General features: G+C 39.8%; 1 protein-coding gene across 1 annotated transcript in view; it reads right to left on the bottom strand.

Annotated features, from left to right (window-relative positions):
* The window catches only part of pnmt (phenylethanolamine N-methyltransferase), a 35,424-nt gene that overhangs the window by 4,596 nt on the left and 3,145 nt on the right, over positions 1–27,683 (bottom strand). Inside the window, exon 2 of the mRNA XM_087276025.1 lies at positions 24,632–24,839. Coding sequence (XP_087132151.1) covers positions 24,632–24,839 — 208 coding nt within the window. The remainder of the gene's footprint in view (positions 1–24,631; positions 24,840–27,683) is intronic.

Raw genomic sequence — 27,683 nt, 5'->3', positions numbered from 1 at the left:
TGCAAAAATGTATGTACGTGCTGTTTAAGATATTTTTTAAATAACACATTTTTATTTAGCAAAATACTAATATTCAGCTTAAAGTGCAATTTAAAAGCTTGACTATAGGCTAAACTAGGCTAATTTAATTATAGAAAAGTAAACAAAGTTATTAAAATGATTGTGATAATTTGGTTGCTCTGTGTGAATATTTTTGCCTTTAAATGCATCTCGTCGATATCTTTACCTTTTAATTAGCTCTGTGACATTGACATTGGTTGACTCCTGATACTCAATGTTAAAAACATAAAAGGAACCAAAGAAAACACAGAGATGGCTGCAGAGAAATTTAGCTTATCATCAATGCATTGTCTCACTTTCTCCTCAATACTGACCATTCACATACCAAAACTGAACAGTATATATATATATATATATATATATAAATATATATATATATATATATATATATATATATATATATATATATATATATATTAGGGCTGTAACGATACACGATATAAAATCGAAATCACGACACTCAGATCTACAATCCTGTGTCGCGGTGTAATAAGGAAGAATCGCGACACACCCACCCCGTGATACCTTTCCAATAACGTCACGCGTGCCTGCAAAAGTTGAGCTAATTAACACTTTTTTTCGTTCGACATTACAAGCGCTGCTCCGTTTAAGCCCTCGCAATATTTAGCCGGGAGAGCTCGCACGGAGCTCTTAGTAAGGGGCCGTCTGAATGTGTCAAGAATATCAAAAACAAAACCAACTTAACCCTGCTTGACAACCGACAACGCCAGAAACATTGCCAATGCTGTCAAAGTGGCCGGATTTTCAGCGCATATACGATGATTTGCTCACACTGTTAATGTGGCTGCGCAGAGAGGGATGGGCGTTCACCAGATGTCAGGTAACAGCCAAACTTTTCTGTAACCGTGCAGTGCGCTTTCTGTTTAAACCTTTGGGAGTGCTGACTGACAGGTGCGTGAGGTCAGAAAACACGACGAAGCTTTCAGTTAAAATAAACACAGTTTCTATAGTTATAGCCTACTTTATTTAGAGATAAAGGTATATGGCTCTGCATATAATCACTCTATCTTGCTGGAGTTTATAGCCGTTTCGCTTAACTTCAGGACGCATTAACACTGCTCTGAAGGTCTAATCGTTGTTTTAAGTTATCCAGAGCTGTATGAATATACAAATCTTGAATATCACAATAGTATTAAATATTACAATTGTAACAACACAGACAGCAACACTTTTGCACAATCGATACCCAGCTGATTCAGTCGTTTATAAGAGGACCAAGCCTCTTCTTTTTTCCTTGTCAACATAAAGGCAGTGAGGTGCGCCTTGTTTTCGGCCACTTGTTTAACTGCAAGCCAAGGCATACTTAATTTGCGTGATGATACCGTATAACCCGTGCCTACAGACACATTTGCTAAAGAAGCAAAATGGAAGAAGAATATTGCTGTTTGATACAGACCTGTTGATACTAAACCAGCGCTTATGTTGACCTGGATCTGCGTAATAAACGCAACAAATAGGCTTTACTTTTTATTTTACAGCTTAAAGCATGTACGCAGATTAATGCAATATCATATTTAAACAAACTGTTTACAAAAAGTCTACATATGCGCGCGTGTTGTTGTCTTTTCATCAGGCAGTGCGCGCACTTGAACCGCGAGGGAGAGAGGAAACCATAGGCTATATCAGGACATATTCTTTAAAATAATGATTTCTATTAAAATGTAAAAGGTTTTGTGATTATAATAATAACAGCGGGGCATTAAATAAATGCATATTTTCCGTGGAGCAAGCAATTTGAGGAAGTCTGCGATTTTATTTGACGGAAGAAATAAACATATGATTGGAAAAAAAGCCTATGCCGGTTATTAAAAAGAATCAGTCAGTATTTTCGCTTTGTAATATAAATTAATTATTTAAGTGAAAATAATTTAGGGCAGTCCTATTTATTTTATTCCTTTTATTTAGTTTATTCTGCTCTTCTGTGCTAAACACTGCAGGTGCGTGAAGATGCCCTGTTGTTCTGTTCCGCTATTAATATATAAAAATAAATCAGTATTTTAAAATGCAATATTTAATGTGTCATACACAAAATAGACACGTCAGTTTGTTTAATATAAAATTAATAGTAATCTGACCAGTTAACCGTTAATAACCGATTAATGAGCGGCGGTTGTCGGTTAGCAAAATTAACGAAATGAGCATCCCTAGCTATTTAATTTACTTTTTCTATGCAAGAGAACTTGATTGAAAAATAATTTTCAACATGCTTGAACCATCTAAACAATGGAGGTTAGTTTGGTTTTTCAACAGTATTTTGTTACAAAGAAAACAGAAGTGATAGCCTTGGCTATTTATTTATTTTATATATGGCTATTTATATTGTTAATAATTTGCATAGTTAATATTGTTCTTTGATGTTTAGTTTATAAAGATTTTTCAAATGTTATTTAATTAAAAATAGTTTTAAAAATCTTTTTTTTTTTCCACCCCACACGAAAACAATAAAATAAAAAATCGTGATACGAATCGAATCGTGGGTCAAAAATCGTGATACGAACCGAATCGTGGGTTTGGTGTATCGTTACAGCCCTAATATATATATATATATATATATATATATATATATATATATATATATATATATATATATATATATATATATATATATTATATATAGCAACATAAAGCATCAGAGTACATGGGGTAATAATGGTTGAGCAGTAATTTACCATTTATTATCACAGTAACTATCTGTAATGGGTACATAAAGTAAATTACTGTAATTTATTATTTGCACTACAAAATTTCATACAAATCCTGCTCCTTTTACAGTAAAATACTGTTTCCTTTTATTACTGCAAAACACTGGCTATTTTACAGTTATTTACTGCATAATCTACAGTAAGGGTTAACAGTGAGGAACATCCATGCACATTTCTACAAGACAACGCAAAACCACATTCTGCACACATTACAAAAACAACAAAAACAAAAAAAAAAAACACTAAGACTTGTTTTTTAAAAATCATGAGGAACACAATAAATATTGTGCTTTTGTATTGTCTAGAATGAAATACAAGTCAAAGTAAATTTAGAAATCACTCTTTTTTTTCTTTTTCACTTGAATTTTTTATACTGTGCCAACTTTTTCTGATTTGGGCTTGTATTCTCAAATCAAAATTACAATGGTAATGATTATATTCTCGTACCTTTTAAATCTTTTTAGATTTAACGTTACAAAAATCATTAAACTATTGGACTAAACAGTGTATGGAAAATCATTGATTTCAACTTGACAATGAGGCTGCTCTTTTGGCGAGATTTACAGCTAGCAAACTTTCTGTTTCTCACAGTGATTTTAACGCTGTTTTTTTGCAATTTATCACAAACAAATCACATAATACAAAATTTGTCAGATACACAGCATACACTGTACGTTTTGTAATTACTTTTTCAACTTTTCTCACTACACCATATCTACAAGAATATATTTGAACATAAAATATACAGTATTTATTACAACTTAACTACAATAAAGGGGTTTTACACATTTTATCTGTATTGTGAAATTGTACCATGTGTGTATGCAAATGACAATTTAACTCACAGATGAACAACCATAGAATGTGTTTTGTTCTAGCAAGTTATCACTTTTTTCTGAACTGTGTAGCAGTTTGAACATGGTAACAACTCATAATGTAGTAACTGAACATAATGTAAAAATTTAACATAACATACTACTGTAAGTAGTACATAATTTGTATGTAATTAAGTGACTTAATTTGTGGAATTAAATATTTTATGTTTTGTTGATTTATTGTTTGTTTATTTTCTGGATCATGGGTGTCCATAATAAAGTAAGGTAAAAATAAGTTATTGCATGTCATTCTTTTTTTATTATTATTATTTTACTGATATATAATATGTATATTTAAAAGTGCATGAAATTATGGTTGAAATTGTCCTAAAAGTGGAATAAAATGCATTTTTAAAATACTGAAATAGTACATTAAAAGCACATTTTAGTTTAACTTCATGGTGTAAAAATAGCACAGTTGAGTAGGATTTTTAATAATCTTGAACAATTGCAGCATGTCAGACTGCACCAACACGACTCCCATGTCACACTGTAAGACCTCAGCTGTCAAAAAAAGTCACTGAACAAAAATGAAGAAGCACCAAATATGCGTAATATACGAAAATGCCCTTGGAGTTTGATGTCATCCACCCATGACACTTTCACTATCCCGCATTCTGCAATTAATCCTCACAACAAACGTAAACCATCTGTAGCATCAATTTTGCACACAGTGTGTCTTAATAATAAAACCACAAAGAAAAAAAAACTGTTCTGACATTTCCTCACAGTCATTTAAACTGTTGCATGGATCGCATCATCAAATTCGGAACTCCTATTGGTTCTTGGATTGACACTCATCGCAGCTGTTGACACACTGCAGGAGAGTGTCTGAATTCTTCTCATATTGCCAGAACTTCATCAGAGGAAAATTTGATCGCAACGGGCATTAAGTGGCTGTCAGTGGACATGTCAAACCAACAAACAGATCAATTTTAGCCTATTTTTTGTTTAACTATAGAGAGAGATACACCAAAGGAAATTATAGAGTATAATAAGTAATATGTGTTGAAAAGGCAAAACAATAATTGATAATAACACAGTTGATATATTTGATAGAGAAAAAGCTAATTAATTAGGGAAATCATTAGATAAAATTCATAAAGTTAATGTAGGAGAAAATTATAAAAATTACAGAAGAGATTTATTATAAAGGAATTTAGAAGTCATAAAAAAAAGTAATAGTGACTGTTAGATTTGGAATTTTCATCTTGAAAACATTTTGATGATCTTTGTCCTATGTATTAATAGCCTAATCTTTGCATTAATAGTTTAATTTTGTTTTTAATTAATTACATGGACTTATGCCCATGTGTTTATCATCATATTACCGTATGTGGTTAACCTCATATAACTAATATAGCTTCATAATAGCTGTAGCTTTGTGTGACTGATAATTGAGAAGTTAAATTCAGAGAACTTGTTATCAGCAAAATGTTACAACTCTTTCTTTCAGGCTGTGCTGTTTGCTTTTTCCATCTAGCAGGAGTGTAGGAGAAGAAACACTGATGGGAGAGTGAATGCTCACTCTATTGTGTTGTAGCTGTTCTACCTGACATCTGATGGTAGGTGACCTACTATTGGTTGAGAAAACAAATGAACTAGGGGATAGTCCAACAAATTGGGGGCTCGTCTGTCTGGGATTGGCCCTCAGTTGAGGAGAAAAGAAGGACTTCAGAAACAGCTCTGCGTTCAACACAGCCTCAAAAAATAAGCAGGCACCTGTTTTAATAAAAAGTTCTGCAATTGGATTAGAAAATAATTGTGTTGAAAGTAAGACAAAATTTAAATGGCAGTAATATTAGATTGAATATTTTGTAGAAATGCATAAATCATAAAAGAGTTTACTGAGAATAAAACTTAAACTGAGGCAGCTTCAGTTAAGATTAGGGTTATACTGTTAAGCGGAGTCAGCTTTAGCAGAAATTACACTGTTAAGCTGAGGCAGCTTCAGTAAGAATTGTGTTTCCTTTTAAGTTGAGTCAACTTCAGCTATTTGAGTTTGCTGTTAGGCTAAGTCAGCTTCAGCCTGAAATAAACTGTTAAACTGAGACAGCTTCACTCAAAATTGTGTTTGCTGTTAAGTCAATTTCCGCTATTAATGTTTGCTGTTAAGATGAGTCAGCTTCAGACAGAATGAAAATGTTATGCTGAGGCAGCTTCAGTCAGGATTATGTTCGCTAAGTTGAGTCAACTTCAACTATTTGTGTTTGCTGTTAAGTTGGGTAAAGGCTGATTTATACTTCTGAGTCAAACGCCGGCTTATCCTATGGCGCTGACGCATAGCCCTTCGCCCTTCACTGACGTGCACCTCTCAATAAATGTAACTACACGTCGCAACAACGTGTAGCGCAAGCTCTTTGATTGGTCAGCTTGGTAGCGCTGACGAGTCTGGGCGGGGACAGAGAGCCGCGCGAATGGCGCGAGCGATTGTTTACAAGTGTGGAGTCCAGTGAAGGAGCTCCGGATGGAAAGTTTTGTTTTTGTGTTTACCTCATAGTTAAAATTGTTGCACGTCCACCGGTTACTGCCTCAAAATGAGCGAGTTTGAGTCACTTGTAGAACCAGGAAGTGTTCAGGACAAGTAAAACAGAAGCGAAGAAACTCGACACAAAGGAAGATTTACACCTCAAAGCCAACTAGGATTTCGGAAGTGTTACTGCAGACCAACAGAGACAGCGTGCAGAAGTATAAATGCACAGCCACGCGCGTTGCATGCGTCGTGGGTTACGCCAGTCACTTGATGCAGAAGTATAAATCAGGCTTAAGACCCAACTCCTACTGCAGATCATGGTCAATGAAAGACCATTGATGGTTTTGGTGGACATTGGGACTACATTTTCTACTGTCACAGAGGGGGCAGTGACTGAAACAATGCTGTCAAAACTATTAAAATAATCTGGGGAAGTAGAAAGTCAAATTAGGAGCCAGCATTTTATGTTTACTTTGGTAAGGTTATCATCACCTTTCCTAGCGGACGCTTGGTCAATTGCTCCACAAATGGCTATTGTCATCATGTGAGCTGTGGGAGGGTGCTGATATCTACTGGGTAGAGCTAGACACCACAGGTGATATCTCCAGCAGTTTGATCACTCTATATGACCTTTAGAGACTTGAATTGAGCATTTAGATTTGGGCAATTGGGCATTTACTTACTACCACTTGACCCCCTACACTGCACATTGTTTTTACAGAAACAGTACAACATAATATGAAGATGCATGCTTGTCACTTGTAGTGGGCATAAAATGGGTGTTACAAGGAGAGTGTCTACTAATTGTGGGGAGGGGGGATATTGAACTAATTAAATTAACTGATGAGTTGGGAACAATGAAGAACTGAAAGTAGCAGATTAAATAGAATCAAATGTTTGCATTAACCATCAAATAAAAGAAAATAACAGCTGACCCAGTCATGTCAGTTGTGAATTAAACCTCATTTACTTTCTCACCTTTAAAATACATTATAGCAGTGTTCGATTATGAATGCCCCAAACATAACAACCGACACTCACATGATTGTGTACGTATAACTGAATTGGCTTAAAACAAATTAGATAAATACATTAAACTAATTAAGGCCTGTCTTGACGAGACTCTAATTGACATCCTCTCCTGGAGTTCTGAGTTTGTTTACTGATGACTGTTGTTTTAGAGCCTCTTCGGCACACAAGCATCGTCATTTTTTGATTATTCATTGACTGGTTTAATTTTTTGGTCTTTGAGTTTTTGGTCAGAGTTTTTTTGGTTTTTCATCGTGCACCACGCCAGTGCTGCCCTGTCCGATCAATTCAGCAGTTACAGTGGTCTCACTGAAGTTTTTTCAGAGGCTTCTGGGGCATATGATATTTGTAGCCACTATCATGCCGCTTAAATTGTTTATATGAGACCACTTCAGTGCTGGCTTCACGATCGGGTCCCTAGATGGGCATGCTTACCACGCTGTGTTGCTGCACCTTCAGTCCCTGGATGGACCTTGACTTATAAGGCCGTGGGTGTACTTAGATCAAGTGGCCAGTTATGCTGTCATTCTGACAGATAAGCATCAGTATGGGCTGGTGGGCTGTGTGTATCAAGCAAGCAGCTGCAGGTTCGTAAACCAGACTTAGGTTGCATTATCATTTCAATTGCTTGGAGCTGTTGGCAGTGTTTCTCGCTCTCCTTCAGTCTCTACCGGTAGAGGAGGTGAAACACTTGTTGGTAAAGATGGTCAGCACGGCTGCAATAGTGTACATCAACCGTTTGGGTGATGTGTGCTAGCGCCACATGACTCAGCCCACTTACCATTTGCTCCTCAGGAGTCATGCTGCTAAATAGCTGCGCACCATTCATATGCTGGACGAGCTCAACTTAACCTACACGCGCTGTCTGCAGAGGAGGCAGACCTGGCCCTTTTATTGCTATGTCCACGCACTACACTTAATGTGACACATACAGCATACATCTTTAAACAGCACTTTTCTGTTATGATCGGCAGATGGGAAGAGTCATTTCAAAGCAGAGGTTGGTCCACTTGATAGTTTATGCCATCGCTCTTACTTCATGTGCCAGGGTAAGCCATGTCCCCAGGAGAGAGAGCACACTTAAAAAGGTGATTAAAGTGACTAAAGAGTGATTATGTGGCATCTCCTAATAGATTATGTAGAGCTGTGGGCTGGGAGACATATAACACATTTGCGAGATTTTACACACCAAACACATTTTCGAGATGTTGAGTGGAGCCAATTACTGGCTTACCTTAATCGGGAGGAATTAAGTTTGGTGTCAAAAATGCTTGCCACACTATGCACCCTAACCTAAAGATACATGTGCCTTTTCTATTCTGCTAGTAAGTTGCCCATTTGGCAAAGCCTGGAGAATTCCTCCGAGGCCCCCAGCACCTGACTCAACAGAGGAGCCGGGTGCCTGGCTCAGTGTGATGTCTGGTATGCCCATCTAGGTATACCCACATGCTGAGGTTCGGTGCCAGCTATGCCTGGGCCCCGATGGGGATCCTATTTGTTTATTTTAGCCACGGAGTGTTCCTCCTGACCAGGCGAACTCATGTCTTCCCTACTCACTTACCAGTTTATCATATTGTGGCGAGTATACTGATGCCACGTCGCCTTGGTCCTGGAAACAACCCAGTTGTCACCTCATCACAGCGGATCGGTCTAAGCTGGAGCTAATCAGGAGGCACAGATATAAGCCAACCCCAAACGCGAGGAAGACTAGCTTCATTTATCCGAATGACTCCCTGCACTAACATCTGTGTCATCTGTGACCGATCCTTCACCAGAACTCTCACTCAACTTCACCTTCTCTCCGGAGCACCAGCGCACCTACACCTTGAAGAGCACCGTATTCATCTCATGCACTACCTTTCACGTTGTAAATAAATCACCCTCCGGGGACCTGTTTGTAACACCAACGTTACTGTGTATGTGTTTCCCCTCTATCTCGCCACACTAGCTAGTGAAGCATACAGTTTTTCCACATCCACCATGTAAATAGCAAATGCGCCATGGCATGACACAGCTGTCATAGCTCTTCCTTGTCTGCCTTTTCTGTGTTGTCTACGTTCTGTGTCTATGTTTGTGTTGTGTTTAAACACATGGCTCAGCCTTCACCATGTGTTTCACCATGTGCTCCTCCGTTCCTTCCTCCTTGTTTCCAGCTGCCACGCCCCCTTGTTTAGCCCCTGTCTAGGTCTCGTTAGTCTCAGTGTTTACACCTGGGGCCTCATGTACGAAGACTTGCGTGGAAATCTTACTAAAACATTGCGTACGCACAAAGCTGTAAATGTGCGTACGCAGAAAAAAATTCAGATGTATGAAACACTGCGTACGCCGAATCTCACGCATATTCTTTTGTACATCCGAATGAACGTGAAACTGAGCGCAACATGCACGAGCGCAAAACCCCTTCCTGCCTCCTCCCCCGTATGAATATGCTAATGACTATGCTAATGGCAAAACCCAACGAAAAAGCAACGGCAAAATCAAACAAAAAGAGAAACTTTGAACAGAATGTGAATTGGAGGTGCTGCTTTCGGAGGTAGAACGGAGAAAAGCGGTGTTATTTGCAAGTTTGTTCTCCGGAATTAACAACAAAAGAAAAAAATAGAGTGGGAGAGTTTATCTGATACGGTTAACACAGTTGGGTCTGAACATCGCACTGAGTGCATTTAAAAAAGAAATAGTGTGGTTTATATCTGTAAACTGTTGCAGCACCCTTAGCAGTCTCAGTGGCGCACCTCATAAGAAGCATATGATCATATACTGACTCGGTCGAGCACAAACTCGGTTCGAATCCAGCGTCTGATGAATTCTTTCTTCTTTTTTTTCCCGCTACATATCAGATTTTGCCCACTATTTATCACGAGAAAGACAAGTAGGAATCATTAATAAGTTTGTGCATCATATTTTATTTGCCCATTTATTGAATGGAAATGTTTCTGATTCACGCATGCAAATTTATCTTCAGATAGTGTCTTTATAGCAATGTGCGTGCAGTAGATAGCTCAGATTACATTGGGAAAACAGGCGACCGCTGCAAATTGTGCTTTAATGTTTAGCTGGTCAACTGTATGGTATGGAAATCTTACATACCTACTATATGAACCCGTCTCATACAGCTGCCATTGCAAGGATCAGACACTTTGTAGAGAAGAATTTAACACAACTGCCTCTAGGAGTCGCCAATGGAAATAAAACAGACACGCACAAAAAATGTGCGTACGCCTGCCAGAAAGCTGCCGTGAAGGTGCGCACATTCCCACGTTCAGTTCATTGTTAGTAAATCCAAACGTGAGCGATTCTGAGCGTGAAACCTGGCTTACGCAAAGTTTTTGTGCGTACGCAGCGTTGATACATGAGGCCCCTGGTCCTCATGTTCTTTCCTACCTTTATAATGTGCTCTCTTTCCTCATGTCTTCGTCGGTTCATTGTTGCTTGTTGCCTCTTGTTACATGTTGTTGCCATGCCTTGCTTGTTTATCTGTGCTGTTGTTTGTGAGAGAGTTGTCTTTGTCTAATGTTTGTTTGTGCTTTTCAGTTGGCCTTCAGTATCATCCCCATCTGGTTAATCCTATCATCCCCATCTGGTTAATTCCAAGTTTGTTTAAGTTATTCTATTTATCTTATTTAGTAGCTTTAAATGTTTAGTTCCTTTTATTAGTTTTGTTTCTTTCAGTTAATTATCAGTAAGTTAAAACTAATTTCATTTCTCTTTGCTTTTTAGTTTGTCAATAGTTTCTGTATTTTATTTAGTTTATGGTTTTGTTTTTTAGTTTAGTTTTCCCGTTCTGTCTTTGTGTGTGTGTGTGTGTGTGCGCGTGTGTATGTGTTTTTGTTCATCCAGCCCTGTCTGCTGAGATTCCCCAGTTGATGGTGTCTTGTGAGGCTGCTGTTGGTGAGACCTACTAAGGATCGCTGGTCAGCAGTGCCTCCAAGGCCTTTACTATTTGTCTGGCTTTAGCATTCCTGCTCTGTCTCCTGTTCCGTGGCTGCTTATTACTCCATCCCAAAACTCTCTAGCACCGTCTTCCTTTGTCTGCCAGCTCCACCCTAGACTCCCCTGCTCCACGCTATTCTTCACCGTTGGAATATTTTACCTTACCCCTACTACATATCACCTTATTGTCAATAAACACCCCCTGATCTCATACCGCATTTGGGTCCTCCTTTCTCTAACCATGACAGAATGAACCAACTAACAAAAACTGGACCCAGCAGAATGAGCCTCACTGCTCCATTCCCCATAGCTCCAGAGAGACTGTCAGAATTGTGAGAGCAATGGTGGGGAATGCCTTCACAACCTGCATCAGTAAACTGCTACCTACCCATCCTCCCTTCCCAGTCAAGTCAAGAGCCCGATCATCGTTCTTTTCTTACGCTGAGGCCACAGAGAGAAATGGTAGTTCAACTAGCTGCATCCCTGTATGACCCCATCATTTCAGTAAAGGCTGTTTTCAAGAAAATTTCTCCCAAGCCAGTCAAGTCAACCATAGACAACTCTGAAACTTCTAAATCTCCCACCATCATCCTCAAGACTGTTAAACCTTTTACTGCCTCCTTGTCCAACACCTGTTCCTGTGTTACAGCCTGCTGTGCATGTTCCTGTCTCTGAATCCCCTGTGTTTCCAGCCACTTCACCTGAATCCAAGTTTGTTGCAGATAATACCAAGGAGGAGTGTGTTGTTTCTACCCGTCAGAAGCGACGGAAAAAGAAGCATGCCTTACAGCCAGCCGTTCCTCAACCACCTAGTTTGTGTCCTCACTGATTCAAGTAATATCGATCCTTCCCTAATTTCTGTTCCTGTTGTGTCCACCAATCTCTATCCTGTAAAGGCTAACAATCTGCCCAGGCCTTATCGGAGCTATATGTCCGCCTTGCTAAGTCTATAGAAGAAATCTTGACACTCCTTACCCTTGCTATCAGTAGTCCATGTCGTATCTGCTCCAGAAAAGGTTTGCCCAGAGTCTGCTCTTGCTCCTGAGAGAGCATATCCAGGGTCTGCTCCTATCTCAGAGATGCAACTCCTGAGCACAGCGCAGAGCTGACGTCAGCCCCTGAGTATTCTCCAGAGATGGCTCCAGTCCCCAAGCGCTGTGAACTGAAGATTTCACTATCAGAATCTGCCACTGCTCCAGAGAGAGCCGTTGCAGAACCTGCTCCAGAGAGAGCAGTCCCAGGGTCTGCTCCCAATCCAGAGAGTGTAGTCCTTGACCACAGCACAGTTCTGACTTCAGCCCCTAAAAGTATTCAGAAGATGGTTCCAGTCTCCAGCTGCTGTGAGAAAAAGACTTTAGTCCCAGAGCCCGCTCACACCCCTAAGACAACATTCACAGAGCCCCCTTCCGCTCCAAAGAGAGCCATTGCAGAACCTGCTCCTGAGAGAGCAGCTTCAGGGTCTGATTCTGTGAGAACAGTCCCTGAGCACAGCGCAGTACCGGCTTCAGACCCTAATTGTATTCTGAAGAGGGCTCCAGTTGCCAACCACTGTGAGAAGACTTCTGCCCAAGAGCACAGTGCAGTGTTGACTTCAGCCACTGAGTGTATCCAGAAGAAGGCTCCAGTCCCAAAGCACTGTTAGAGGAAGACTTCAGTCCCGAAGCTCACTCACATCCCTAAAAGAGCCTTCCCAGAGCCCACTTTCACCCCTGAGAGAGCGGTTGCAGAACTTGCTCCAGAGAGAGCAGTCCCAGGGCTTGCTTCCACACCAGAGGGAGTAGCCCCTGAGCACAGCACAATGTTTATCACCCTGTGTATCTTCTGGCTCTTCCACCTCACCCTTCATGTTGTTGGGACCTTTAAGCTTCCATTATCTGTCTCCCCGTAACCATCATAATGCTTCCCTCCCAGTCCTAACCCCTCCAAGTCTGGACTACCTGAGACCTCCCAGTCTTACTTCCCACCCTTCCCGCCAGTTTGTTTCCCCTGGCTTTCCCACTACGCCGGTCCCCCCATTGTCTGTCCCATTGGTACCTCCCTGGGCTGGTACGCCTGGTTTGGACTCCAGGAGGTGTCCTTTGAGGGGGGAGGGGGGTACTCTCATAGCCCTTCCTTGTCTGCCTTTTCTGTGTTGTCTACATTCTATGTGTCTATGTTTGTGTTGTGTTTAAACGCAGGGCTCATCCTTCGTTTGTGTTCACAATGTGCTCTTCCATTCCTTCCTCTTTGTTTCCAGCTGCCACGCCCCCTTGTTTAGCCCTTATCTAGGTCTCGTTAGTCTCAGTGTTTACACATGGTCTTCATGTACTTTCCTCCCCTTATAATGTGCTCCCTTCCCTCATGTCTTTGTCGGTTCATTGTTGCTTGTTGCTTCTTGTTACCTGTTACATGTTGTTGCCACACCATGCTTGTTTATCTGTGCTGTTGTTTGTGAGAGTTGTCTTTCTCTAATGTTTGTTTGTGTTTTTCAGTTGGCCTTTAGTATCATCCCCATCTGGTTAATCCTTTTCAAGTTTGTTTGTTTAAGTTATTCTGTTTATCTTATTTAGTAGCTTTAAGTGTTTAGTTCCTTTTTTTATTAGTTTTGTTTCATTCAGTTAATTATCAGTTAATAATTAATTATTAATTATTTGCCCAAATTTTCTAGGAATAAACTAAACAGAAATATTGTTACAAAATTACAGAACACTGAAGCAAGTTTGACTTTTTCAAAATAATATATTTTTAGTTACCACGTACAATGAACAAATTAAAAAGAAAGAAAATATAAAGAAGAAAATATAAAAAAATGTGTCAAAGTCCAAATATACATGGTGCAAATCCTCAGTAAAAAATATAAATGAATAAACACTATACTATAAATAGTTACATAACTAAACTAAATTCAATATGGACCATCCTTAGGTTTTATGTGCCAGCATGGATATGGTGTTGACCCTGCTGCTTCTCAACTTTTGCGTTGCAGACAACAGCCGCACCGTCATTTGCGTCTTTTGAAAACAGCAAGACCAGCACTTCGTCTTTGCTGTGTCACTGTTTTGTCATGTTTTGTGCTGTTGTGCATGCAAAAGTACTTAGTATGTTGTTATGGGTTGTTCAAATAGCTGATTGCTGGTCCACAAAGCGAAACCTATGCTTATTGATTGAGAGAGAGCGAGTTTGAACCAATCTGGGCATGGAGGAGGGACAATGCATCAATGCATCATGTCTGGTTTGTTCGGAGACACAAGCTACGAGCGTTCCTTTGTCAAATCAGCATTATCAAAATGTGATGACGTAACCAAACTGATGACGTAACCAAACTATCCGTATATGTAATGTTTTACGGCGATGACAAGCTAAGACTCTTTTCTTTATGCCAATCTTTGAATTGTACGGATCAGCGGAACAAAAGTTATTAAACATTTAATAACAATACGTATTTTTAGCCGCTGGCAGCTGTTTCGGTCTTTAAGGGTTAAAAGAGCAAAAGTGGATTCAGACATGTTATTAATGGTTTTGCACCATGCGCTTTAGACTTTGCGCCTGGATTGTTAAAATAGAGCCCTAAAACGCATAGCGCAAAAGCATTAAGGATGTGTTCCAGCGAATCCACTTTTGCTATTACTAAGGACAGAAAAATAAACTTTGTGCCCTGGCACATGGTCTAACAGGGTTGTGTACATGGCGCATTTGCTATTTACTTTGGAAAACTGAATGCTTTACTAGCGAGAAAACAGATCATCTGCAGCAAAAGTGGAGAACGTACCTCTTCTGTTCGTCCTCTTTACTTTTTCTTTACTTTTACTCTTTACTCCTTTACTTTCGTGGATAGGGAAACGGTGTTGCACGCACTCCACTGAAGACATCATTAGTCTACATATTTAATTTCATTTGTTAAGCACAAAGATTGGTTTCAAAACTATTTCTAAATTTAGTTCTATTTTCCAGCACAGTAATAAATGAACAATAATAACGAAGTATGGTCAAAAAACATAGTTGTATACAAAATCGTCCTATTCTTATTCCCCATATGGTCCAAAACCTGACAGGTGGACTAATCTAAACTTTTTTTTTCTATTAAAATCAAATATAAATATGCATATAATAAATAACACTGCTAAAAATAATAACATCATACAAATTGTCATGAATAAACTGAAAAAACCCAGGAGGCAGACACACCCATGACTCCACAAAGAGGGACAAATGTATTTGCTATTTAAACAATGTGGCACAAAATGTGAAAATTAGGGTTGCGCTGGTCTGACAATAGCAAGAAATCGTGCCAAGCATATTTTGCGCCATATTATGCCAGGTGTATGATAAAGCCCATTATCAGATAAGTTATCAATATATTCTTTAGAAATACCTTCATTAATAATAGAGCTAACATGTGTAAAAAAAAAACATATATCCTGAGAGGGTAGGTATGTGTTAAGACTCAGCATCACCTTTCATTTATTCATTCATTGATTCATTTTCTTTTTAGCTTAGTCCCTTTATTAATCTGGGGTCGCCACAGCGGAATGAACTGCCAACTTATCCAGCACGTTTTACGCAGCGGATGGCCTTCTAGTTGCAACCCATCTCTGGGAAACATCCATACACACTCATACACTACGGACAATTTAGCCTACCCAATTCACCTGTACCGCATGTCTTTGGACTGTGGGGGAAACCGAAGCACCCGGAGGAGACCCACGTGAAAGCAGGGAGAACATGCAAACTCCACACAGAAACACCAACTGACCCAGCCGAGGCTCAAACCAGCGACCGCACTCACCTGCTCAATCAATTGCATCAATTTGGTAAACGATTTTGTCGTTGGTAGAGGGATGCCGGAACAAAAGTCAATAGAAACCGCTACTTATTTACAAACACGTGATGATTGAATTAACCCCCTGACTGATCAGGCTCCTCTCGAACTTACTTTAAGAACTTCATTCAATGCATTCTGTGCTAATTTGTTACATTGTTTGCAAATTCATTTACATTTTTGCAACTTTGTTTCTTCTTCCACTGTGTATGAGTGTGTTTTGTTGATGTTTGATTTAGCTTAAATAGTCTTATGTAAATGCTATGATGTATTTCTCCAGAAATTACTTTTTCCTCAATGTGTATAAATGTAAATAAATGGAGGATGGCATGATATTTGTTGTTTACTCATTTATTGTTTATGATCTTCAAAAAAACAAAACTGGATATCAAAATCAAACAAAAGGTAAGCAGTTATTACTTGAACTAAATAATCTTTTAAAGAACAGGGAGAAGTGATTTTGCTTAAAGTTAAATATTAAGTATTTATTAAGTAGTGTGGCCTTAAATAGATAGTTCACCCACAAAATTAAATTGACTTAATATTTATTTGCCCTCAAGCAATGGTGTAAAGTAACAAACTACAAATACTCAAAGTACTGTAACTGGGTAGGTTTTCTCAGCAATTGTAATTTACTAAGTAGTTTTAAAATGTGTAATTTTACTTTTCCTTAAGTACATTTTTAGTGCAGTATGGGTACTTTTACTCCTCTATTACTTCACTAATAAACTGCAGTCACTACTTTATTTTGTCTTGTCTATGTGGATTAAAAAATGTCCAACCTAAAAACAACCAAATATCAACGACTAATGGTGTTACAGCTTGATGTTGTGTGGACATTACCACTTTGACGTCTATCAGATGTTAGATTTTAGTTGGTATACCTGATGAATAAATAAGTATTTGACATCAATTTGACGTTGGACTTTGGTCACTTTCTAACACACGTTACTGGACATTAAAATAACATTGTCTTTAGACACTGGCTAGACATTGAAAATGTTCCGCAGCTACCTTCTAGTGATTAAGGCGTCCGGTGATGAGTGGGCGGAGGCAAGAAAAAGGGCTCTTTTACTTCACTGCCTTGGAACTGAAGGGCAACAGATTTTCTACACTCTCTTTGACACAGGTGAAACCCTGGACTTTGTGATTGTTGCATTACAGACTTAGGCCCCGTTTACACTAATGCGTTTTTGTTTTAAAACTAATTAGTTCTGCTACGGTTACGCCATCTGTCCACACTACGTCGGAGTTTTCAAGTGCCGAAAACGGAGCGTTTTGGAAACGCTGGAGAGGCGGTTTTCATTCTAAAATGCTGCTGCTCTATCCCAGTGTGGATGGGGGAAAACGGAGACATCTGAAAACGGAGGCGGGGCTGCAGACATTCGTCTCTATGATTGGGGCTTTTCCTCAATATTAAGTAGCCTAACAATACACACAGTTCAGTCCTGCATCCTCTTCTTGTAAGTTCAGACTTCCCAAGTTTGATCAAGGCTGCAGTCTCTCTCTCCTCAGTTTGACATGAAAAACAGACTACAGAGGACACGGATAAATCTTCAAAGGGAACAGTGTACTTAATAACTTCATTTACATCACCCTGGCTACGTTATTTCATTTTCTAAACATTGAAATGAAAACATGATTTAAGGAACTGCCTATTTTCATTTTGATATTAGCAACTTAACAGACAGCAGAAATGTTGAGGCGTTGTGGTGTTCAGAAACGCTGTATGAAAACGCTAGTGTGGACACGGATCGTTTTCATTAAAATGCCATTTTAAAACTAAAACGCACTAGTGTAAACGGGGCCTTACTTTAACCCTAAAATCAACATTGTAGCGGAGAGACACACGTTTCGCAAATGTATTTAAGCTCTGGTGGAATCTGTTATACATTGTGTTGCTGCTTAAAGCAACTTGGTTTACAAATGCTCAACCCGGGCTCATTGTGGAAATGTAGCCCTTTGGACGTTTCTGCGGACCGCGATTTACGTCCCGGAAGGTACGCATTCGAGCGAGAGGCCGCTGTGCGCGCTTTTTCGCTTCTCGGGCACCTCTCGGGAGCGCGCGCCGTTTGCGCCCGCGCCGCTCTCTCGCGAAAAGCCGCCTTATCGGCCGACTCGGCCGCCCTCCTCTTCCTCCTTCCCTAAACCTGAGCGACGGTTCGCAAAAGCCGTCGAGAAAAAAAAAAAAGCAAAAGCCCTCGTCTTCGTTTTCGACCGCTTTTTCATATCCCGCCGCGTTCTCGCCCTTATTTTTCGGATTCCGTTTTTCGTCTTACCTGATTTCCGGAACCGCTGTTCTCCGGACTCGATCCCGGTTGCCGTCCCCGCGGCCGGCTCATCCTCCTCCTCCGGGGCCTCCGCTCCGCCGACGCAACGCTGTGAGCTAAGCGGACAAACTGGTTGCATTGGGAAAGCCCTCCACTCGGAGGCGAGCCGTCGGCCGGCGAGCGCGAAGAGGAGGGGCGGAGAGGCGCCACACCGCCCTGCAGCGTTCGCTCGAAAAAAACTAAACGCGTCCGTACATACCTACGGCCACGTAAATCGCAGTCCCCAGAAACGTCCGCGGGGCTACGTTTCCAGAATGAGCTTGGGTTGCAAATGCTAGTTTGGCGCCAATAGAGATGACAAGGTCAGAGATCAGTTATTTAACATGTTGTAAGTCATCGTATGAGGGAGAGACTGTTGCTCGAAACTGATTTGACCCTGTCAAAGGCTATTACAATTGCAACTCAGATCGAGGCTGTAAGTGAACATGCAAAGAGTATTGCTAGGAATCTGTCCCTTCCAGTGCAAGTTGTACAATCGAGGTCATGTGATGCTGCAGATCGAAGTCAATACAGTGCTTCACGCAAACTCCCAAAACCTTCATCCTCTACTCAACTACCATCAGCATCGTCTTCCCGCACCTGTTACTGCTGTGGGTCCATTCAGGCTAAATGTAAAAACTGCCAGAAAAAGGGACATTTTGCTCATGTGTGTAGATCAACAACCACTCTCAGTACACGAGATTCACCTGCAGGAGTACACCATTCTTTACATGCATGACCAAGCAACTACAAACAAAAAAGTGTGCCCTGTTTCCATAACAGCTGTTGTTACTACTGTGGATGTTGCGTTGATGGTGGATACTGGCTCATCTGTCTCCATTATGCCAAGGATGTAATATGAGGCCAGCTTTAATTCAGACCCCTACTGCTCGTCTGGTCACATACTCACATGCATTGATGTTATTACATGTGTTAGGATGCTTATCTGCTACTGTGTTTAGGGATACGGTCTCATGTTCAGCCAAGTTCTTTATAGTTGATTTAGCACTGCATAGCTGGGCATGGACCTAGTAAACGGACTGCGCTTGCATTTTGAGGGCCAACGTTTACTCGAACCACAACCTCCTACAGAAATGCCCTCTACTACTGTAATGTGCCTTTCAGAGCCAAGAACATCTACGGAAGCACTTCGATACGCAAAAGGGTTCATTCACAAAATAAAGCTGTTGGAAAATGTTGGGCCAGTTTGCCAAAAACTGCGATGTTTACCTTTGTCTGTGCGCTCTGCGGTTTCCAAAGAGTTGGATCGCTAACTCTAAGAAGCCGTATTAAAAAAAATTGAGATGTCTCCCTGGGTATCTCTAATCGTTGTCACGCAAAAGAAAATGGGTGGTTTTCCACCTGTGTGTTGACCTCAGAGAACCGAATAAAGCTATTGTGACCCATAATTACCCACTGTCACACATGGAAGAGTTGCTGTCTTTGCTTAATCAGGCCACGTTATTCTCCACCACTGACCTGCAAAGTGCAAACCATCAGGTCAGGTCATGTTGCACACGGATAGTAGAAACTTTACTGCTTTTATTACACGAAATGGATTGTTCTGTTTTTGTCGGGTTCCGAATGGATTGGCTTCGGCCCCTTCAGTGTTTCAGAAAATGATGCATCTTGTATTGCAAGACATATCAAACGTGGCAAATTACTTAGATGATATTATAATTTGGGGTCGCACAGCCGAGGAACATGAGCGGAATTTTCCTGGTCAGAGGAAGCACAGAACAGCTTCACTACAGTTAAGGAGCTACTTGTTAATAGCCCTGTTTGGGCCTTTATAACCCCAATCTGACTACAATCGTATCGAAGGATGCCTCTAATTATGGCCTAGGTGCCTTGTTTTTACAAATACACCCGGCTAACTGAACACAGTGTGGATTCTTAGAACCAAAAGAAATTAGGAAACAGGTTGGGAAGAACACATTTATTCTTTTGGATGGAAAGAAGTGACATGCTTCACAACTGGCTCTGTCTTCTGCAGAATCAAAAAGAGTCAATGTGGCTGATTGGCTAATGCCGCTTCCTCACGAGCAGGCTCAAGTACAGAGCTGGGACTACCGATTATAATGCTCCCCGTTCTTAGAGGGTGTGATGTCCTCCTAAATGGTTAAGTGACATTGAGCAGTAAATTCAAATGCAAATAACTGGAAGTTAAGTGGGTGTTTTGTATTAAAAGTTTTTTTTTTTCACGTTATGTTGTATACAAGGTGAATAAGGATTACTTATAAATATTGCATTTAGTTAAAAATAAATAATGATAAAAAAAGTAATTAAGGGAGAAGTGTTCTTAACTACAGGGCGAATTTGTTATATTGTTGGCACTAGGACTAGGATAGAGAGTTTTGTAGGAAGAGAAGTGTGTATGGTGGTGACAGTTGCATGTGGATTAAAAAAGGTTCATTTGAGTTACATTTGCTTTGTGTTGATTATTCAGTTAGCGGACATAACAACATTTTTTGTTCTGTTGTTGTTTTGATTACATTTATGGTTCAGTTTTAAAAATACTTTGGGTATAAGCATCTGTCAAATAATTAGTAAATATAAATATAATAGTGTTCAAACTAAATTGAAGTATATGAAGAAATTGATTCATACAGATCCATATCCTGAATTTAAGTGCACTCAATTTTCTTGTACTTCTCAAGCCTGACCTTGTTTATGGCATCAGTGGCACAAAAAGGGGTATGCAGTAGGGATGGGAAGATAAACCGATATGTATCGACATGCGGTCATGCGCATGCACGATGCGAGTGCATCGGTAGAGCAGCAGAGGATGAATGAAATATTAAAAGCAAATCGAGATGCATCGGTTTTTGCGAGATGCATCGATTTTTCCAAGATACAACTTATCTTTTTAATATAGAAAGTATTTTTTATTTATTAACAAGTGTTGTCAAACTGTTTTAAGCGCATAATTTAATCGACCTACATAAAGTATGCCTTAGCAACGGATTTGCGGATGTGTACACTACACTTACACTACAACTCAGGTCAGGTGTGCGGATTAAGCTAGTGGTGCGCCCTCAGAAAGCGCGAGAAGCAAAATAAACATGTCGGACGCCAAGACAATTTATTCCCCACTGGGTTTTAAATCTAAAGTATGGCAACATTATGGATTTTACAAGAAAGATGGACGACTTGACAAGACAGATGCAATTTGCAAAATGTGCCGCGCATCTGTAAAATACACGGGCAGTACGACGAATCTCATGTCTCACTTGAAGCGGCGCCATGGTGTTGTTGTGGATTCTTTGGAAGCATCTTCCAGTGTTCCTGCATCCTCTGCTTCTTGCTCTGATTCACCTGTAGCTAACAGCTCTAAAAGTGGTGAGAAAAGCATTGAGAGTTTTTTTCATGCCCCGCTTGCTAACAGTTCCGCGCGCTTTACGGCAATCACGGATGCTATTGCATTGTTTATATGCAAAGATATTCAGCCTTATAGTGTCACTGAGAACGAAGGTTTTAAACCCCTCCTCCATGTCTTGGAGCCTCGGAGCCTTATAAGATACCCAACCGAAAGCTATTCTCCGATAAACAGATTCCTGCTCTGTACAACAAAGTAAGAAGAGAGATAGAGGAGTCCCTGCACAAAGCCCAAAGAGTCGCAGTTACAGTGGACGGCTGGACATTGTGCGCTACAGCATCATATGTAACTGTCACAGCACACTACATAGATGACGAGTGGGTTCTCAAAAACCACATTCTGCAGACCAGAGTATTTAACAAGGCTCATACAGGGAATAATTTGGCCGTTTAACTTCAGGATGTGTGCCGCGAGTGGAAGATTGAAGAAAAGAGTCCCGCGTTAGTCACAGATAACGCCAGAAACATGATCCTGGCTGGTGCTGGTGCCAAGATGGACCCACACGTGAGATGCATTGCCCACACATTGAACTTGGCATCTCAAAAAGCCTTTAAGGTGGACAGTGTCTCTGAGCTGGTGGTGAAAGTTAGGAAGCTTGTTTCCTTGCAACTGACCTTCTGCGAGAAATACAGACACAGTTACACTAATATTTTTAGCAGAAGTGATAAGCTTCTCCTCTGCCCTCTTCTGTAGATGATGCCCCTCAGAAGAAAAAGACTGCCATGGACCAGGGGCCTCTTGTATCAACGCTGCGTACGCACAAAAACTTTGCGTACGCCAGGTTTCACGCTCAGAATCGCTCACGTTTGGATTTACTAACAATGAACTGAACGTGGGAATGTGCTTAGCTCTACGCCAGCTTTATGGTTGGCGTACGCACATTTTTTTGTGCGTGTCTGTTTTATTTCCATTGGCGACTCCTAAAGGCAGTTGTGTTAAAATTGCACTCTACAAAGTGCCTGAGCCTTGCAATCTAAATGGGGCGTCTGTATAAAAGGTTTCCATACCATACAGTTGACCAGCTAAACATTATAGCACAATTTGCAGCGGTCGCCTGTTTAACCCAATGTAATCTGAGCTGTCTACCACACGCACATTGCTATAAAGACACTATCTGAAGATGAATTTGCATGAGTGAATCAGATACATTTCCATTCAATAAATGTGCAAATAGTTGGCAAAAACTTAAATAGTTGGCAAAATCTGATATGTAGCGGGGAAAAAAAGAAGGAAGAGTTCATCAGACGCTGGATTCGAACCGAGTTCATGCTCGAACGTGTCAAAACATGTTGACATGCGGATTATGTCCTGCGCCACTGAGACAGTTACGAATGCCGCAACATTTTACACCTATAAATCACACTATTTCTCTTTTAACTCCACAGTGCGATGTTCAGACCCGACTATGTTAACCACATCAGCTAAACTCTCCCACTCTATTTTTTCTTTTGTTGTTAATTCCGGAGAACAAACTTGCAAATAACACCGCTTTTCTCCATTCTACCTCCGAAAGGAGCACGTCCAATTCACATTCTGTTCAAAGTTTCTCTTTTTGCTTGATTTTGCCATTTGCTTTTTCGTTGAGTTTTGCCAAAGTATAGTCATTAGCATATTCATACAGGGGAGGAGGCAGAGAGGGTTTTTGTGCTCATGCATGTTACGCTTAGTTTCACGTTCATTCAGATGAACAAAATAATTTGCGTGAGATTCGGCGTACGCAGTGTTTCATACATCTGAATTTTTTTCTGCATACGCACATTTACAGCTTTGTGCGTATGCAATGTTTTAATAAGATTTCCATGCAAGTCTTCGTACATGAGGTCCCAGATGTTTGGGGATTTCCTGAATGCAAGACCACCAGCAAAAACCATCAGGGAGAAAGCTAAGGATGAAATATTAAAATATAGGGAGAGGTACACTTTAGGTTTGGATGGGGATGTGTTGCAGTGGTGGCATTGTGCCAAAACTATTTTTGAAATTATACATATTATTATACATATTAAACAAAATAAATACATAATTTTGGTTTATCCTGCATTTTATATAAATATACAATTGTAATTTATTGAATAAAAAAATTATACCACCCCTCCCTCTTCGTTGACCATTTGATTGATCCGTTGCTCGGTTACAGTCACATGTTTAAAATGGAAAGAGGATTATTCAGAATTATTCATTATCGCCACTCAGTCTCTGCATGCATGGGCTTTTACTTAACACAAATGCAGACGAGGTGGTTTTGTCCAGGTAGGGGGAGTGACGCATGGCCACACCTGAACTGCTTCCGAAATCATAGATTTGCATCCTGTGTAGTATGCGAAAAACACTATAATTCTATAGGCTTAAAGCCAAGATGAGCTGGTGTAAAGTTAACTTCATGGTAAACGCTTTTGATAGTCTTAAATATGGACTGTCAGCTTCAAAAGATACATTTTTTATTCACTGCATTTAAATATTGATTACAGTTACTATAGTTATTTACTAAAGAGCAACAAATGAATTTAGTTTGATCCTCTGTTTTGTTTAATAACAGAAGTGTGAGTCTGACTTTAAAAATGCAATGAAAACATTTGTTCTGTTTATGCTAATTTATGATAATATTACTTGTGTTTCAAATAAAACATGTTGACATATTATTGTGTATTTGTCTATTTACACACCTAAATCTTAAAATATCCGCTTTCATTTATCTTCAAATCGTGTGTATAGACTTGTTTCATGGCTGCTGCATGGAGGGCGCCATAGCGACGATTGTCTTCCGGTAGACTTGAACTCGCATACCCCTCAGTAAATGTGCAGTTGCGCCCCTGTATGGCATGTATCTCTCTTATGTTATTTGTCTCCCTCTAATTGTCTCTGGTTGTTCATAGAATCAGCAAAATGGCGAATGTATGACATCACACACAACAAACACAAGTGACTGTAAAAGATTGATTAAAGATATCAGTTAGGGGAAAATCTTTTTTGCTAAACAATATTTCATGTTTGCTTACAATTAATATTTTGTTTTCATCTATGTGATTTTTATGTGATTAAAAGTGTAAAAGATTCTCACCTGCGGCCCTCCAGTTCACACACATATTTGAAGTAGTCAGTCCAGTCTATCTTGCTCTTTCCCTCCTGTAGCCAGTTTTGCAGCTCTTTTCGATTGACCTCCAAATAGTCGGAGAGGATGACATGATCAAATCTCTCACAGCCACTCATGACCTGGTAGAGAGTTGGGCCCGATCCCACATCCACTAATATGCCACCTCTTATATCATCTGGGAAAAAAATATAAAAAAATATTATTACTTTGATATTTCTGCAATTATAACATTATGAACGCATTACATGACTATAGCTTAATGCAGTGATTTTATACTATGTGTCCTATTTAATAGATTGGCATGAGATTATTCCTGATAATGCATACTTCCTGCAACAACAACAAAAAATCTCTTACATTTCTTAAGTTCCTGTTGCAGTCTGATCATGTCACACTGAGTGATGAACCGATTCATTATACACTATTTATAGTGTAACACATAAGAGTTTTTCATGCATTAATACAACAATATATTTGAAATAAAATAACAGAACCATACCTGTAGTATTGTGAGAACCACTGACAGTTCACATGACATGGGGGTAGGAGAATACTAACTCTCACGAGAACTTTATTATTTCCAATGCCATTCCCCTATGGGGAAAACCCAATTCTTGTGAAAACTTGCGAGCAAAACTAGATATTTGCTGTGTTTTTTTTTTTTGAGGGGGTGGGGGATGATTTACATGGTTTACATGGTAGGTGCAAAGCTATAAACACTTGCACAGAAGCTTTCTAAACTATTTCTCTGAGTGTGCTCTCTCTTTAAGCTGTCTTAACTGAAAATGGCCTCTAAGCAAATTTTTTCTGTCAATTATATTTTGTCACAGGTTTTTGACAGTGAAAATGACATAAAGGGCCGTACATGCCCAGCAAACCAGCCATGTATTTCAGAGTGTTGTTAAGTAGCCAACAAAGACATCAATTACCTGACATTAACCTTTTGGCAAAACAAAATCATATTCTGAAGGTTTAAATTACTGGGGTCAAATTGATAGCAGATTTTAGGGTAGCAGGAGTGTTAATATTTAAATTCCAATCCTCTCATTTGGGCCCTCAATTTGCATGCACTGCCGCTTGATCAGTCTTCTATTTTTGCCTTTGGATTTTGACTCTGGATGTAGACGGAGCCATGCAGCTGTCAAGTAGGACTACTGTTTGTGTTCGAATCACGCATGGACAGTATTGTGTACCATAAGCATTTGCTGCTACTGTCTGAGTGATATCTGAATTCTGTCTTAACACCTTTTTGACTGCATTTTAAATCGAATTGAAGGTCCACTTGTGTTGGCGGTGCCTGCACTAACAACTGCATTAAGCAATGTGTTATTGCTGTTGTGGACTTTTGTTTTTGTTTGTTTTGTTTCCACCAAAGTGTTTTTTGTTATTTTTACTTTGCAGAGACTGTCCAATAACGAAATTAAACTCAAGTGGTTTTCATTCACCCATGTTTGTTGAGTTTGAATTATTGCTCTTTTACTGATTTCTGTTCTGTGATTGTTATTTTTGTATAAGATTAACTGGTTTGATTATTAAGCCCCTACCCAGTTGTTGGCTTTTTGTTATCCTTTTTTTTTTTTAGTTTCTTGCAGGAGCTAGGGGCCAGCAGTTGAAGAAACATTTTTGGTGCTGGTACTGCTGTGCCAGTGTTGTCATGATTGTAGATCTATCTGCTCTTCTATGATGTGTCTGCGTAGGGGTGATTGTTTATTTGGTTTTGAGAAATCAGTGACAAAAGCCTGAAATCACAGGCAAGTGAGTCGCCTATGCCTGTGAGACAATTGGCCTGCTAAATATCTAAAGCTAATGGCGATTAAAATCATGCCATGTGAAATGAGTTTTGACTAAAATTAATATTAGCAATTACCGACACCCAATGAGAGAGCAGCATTGACTAGTATGGGCATCTGCAGGCCAGCAAGAGGTTGGAGAGAGGTTAAAAAAGCTCATTTTAAGTTTATTTGGTCCCAAGAAATGGAGGAAAACTAGTGGAAAATTGTCAGGAGCATCAATGTCTGTTTGACGTGTCATCTGAGCAATATCACAACCGGGTCGAAAAAGAAAAAAGTTGAGGAGAAATTGCTAATTCCTTTCAAACCCAGGTGAGCAAATATGTAGATTTTCTAGCCCACTAAAGGCTTCTTTCTCATTATGTAGCTAATAACAAAAGATATACTACGTGTTTTTGGTGGTGAGACTAAGTTTGGACAAAGTTGGTGATTCTTCCTATTGTAAAGTCATGCAGTGTGCTGTCGCCGATCCATCTTGCAGTGTAAACAAAGCAGCAACAAAACGCTAGCCCAAATAGTCTTGCAGTGTGAAAACATCTGTGACACCATTATTTTGAAAATCATGCAGTCTGAACTCAGCATTATGCGCATCATGGCATTTCCATCAACCATTTTTTAATGCGCATATCCTAAACGTGCATAAAAATAGGTGGATGAAAACATAGCTACTGTCTCTCTCTGTTTTTGTAGAAACACTGTCTTGGCCAGGCTCAGGCTGTGTGCAAATAGTCCGGGCGTGCAACGGATGGGCTCTTTTGTCTGTGTCACTGAGCCATCCAATAATCAAGTAATATATAAATTTATATATAAACTTCAATGAAGAGTTCAGATGCAAAAGCCGCTAAACACCTCTTCGACAAAGATTAGATAATGACAATGAGTGAATGCTTTAGGCACGCAGTACGTTCAACAAATAGATTTGCTTGAAATCATCTGAATACCAGGGTCATTTCATTCAGAAATAACAGTTTTTGGCAAAAGCCGCTAAACGCTACTTGCCTTTGACAAAAAAGCCACTATATCCTGATAACCAGAAGGCACGAATCGAATCATATGTTTTCAATGTAACATCGAGCTATTACGCTGGCTTAATTTAAAAGACGGAGTTTGATGAACTGGATGAGCCTATCCAACTGTTAGTGAATGGCAAATGAAAACGTCCCTTACCTCAAAACTCTGTGCATTATAAGGAAAAAAAAACACAATGTACAGTCGGAAATGTAGCATGC

Source organism: Danio rerio, chromosome 12, assembly GCF_052040795.2.
Source record: "Danio rerio strain M-AB ecotype USA chromosome 12, GRCz13ab, whole genome shotgun sequence".
Lineage (NCBI taxonomy): Eukaryota > Metazoa > Chordata > Actinopteri > Cypriniformes > Danionidae > Danio > Danio rerio.
This window is presented reverse-complemented; position numbering and strand designations above follow the sequence as displayed.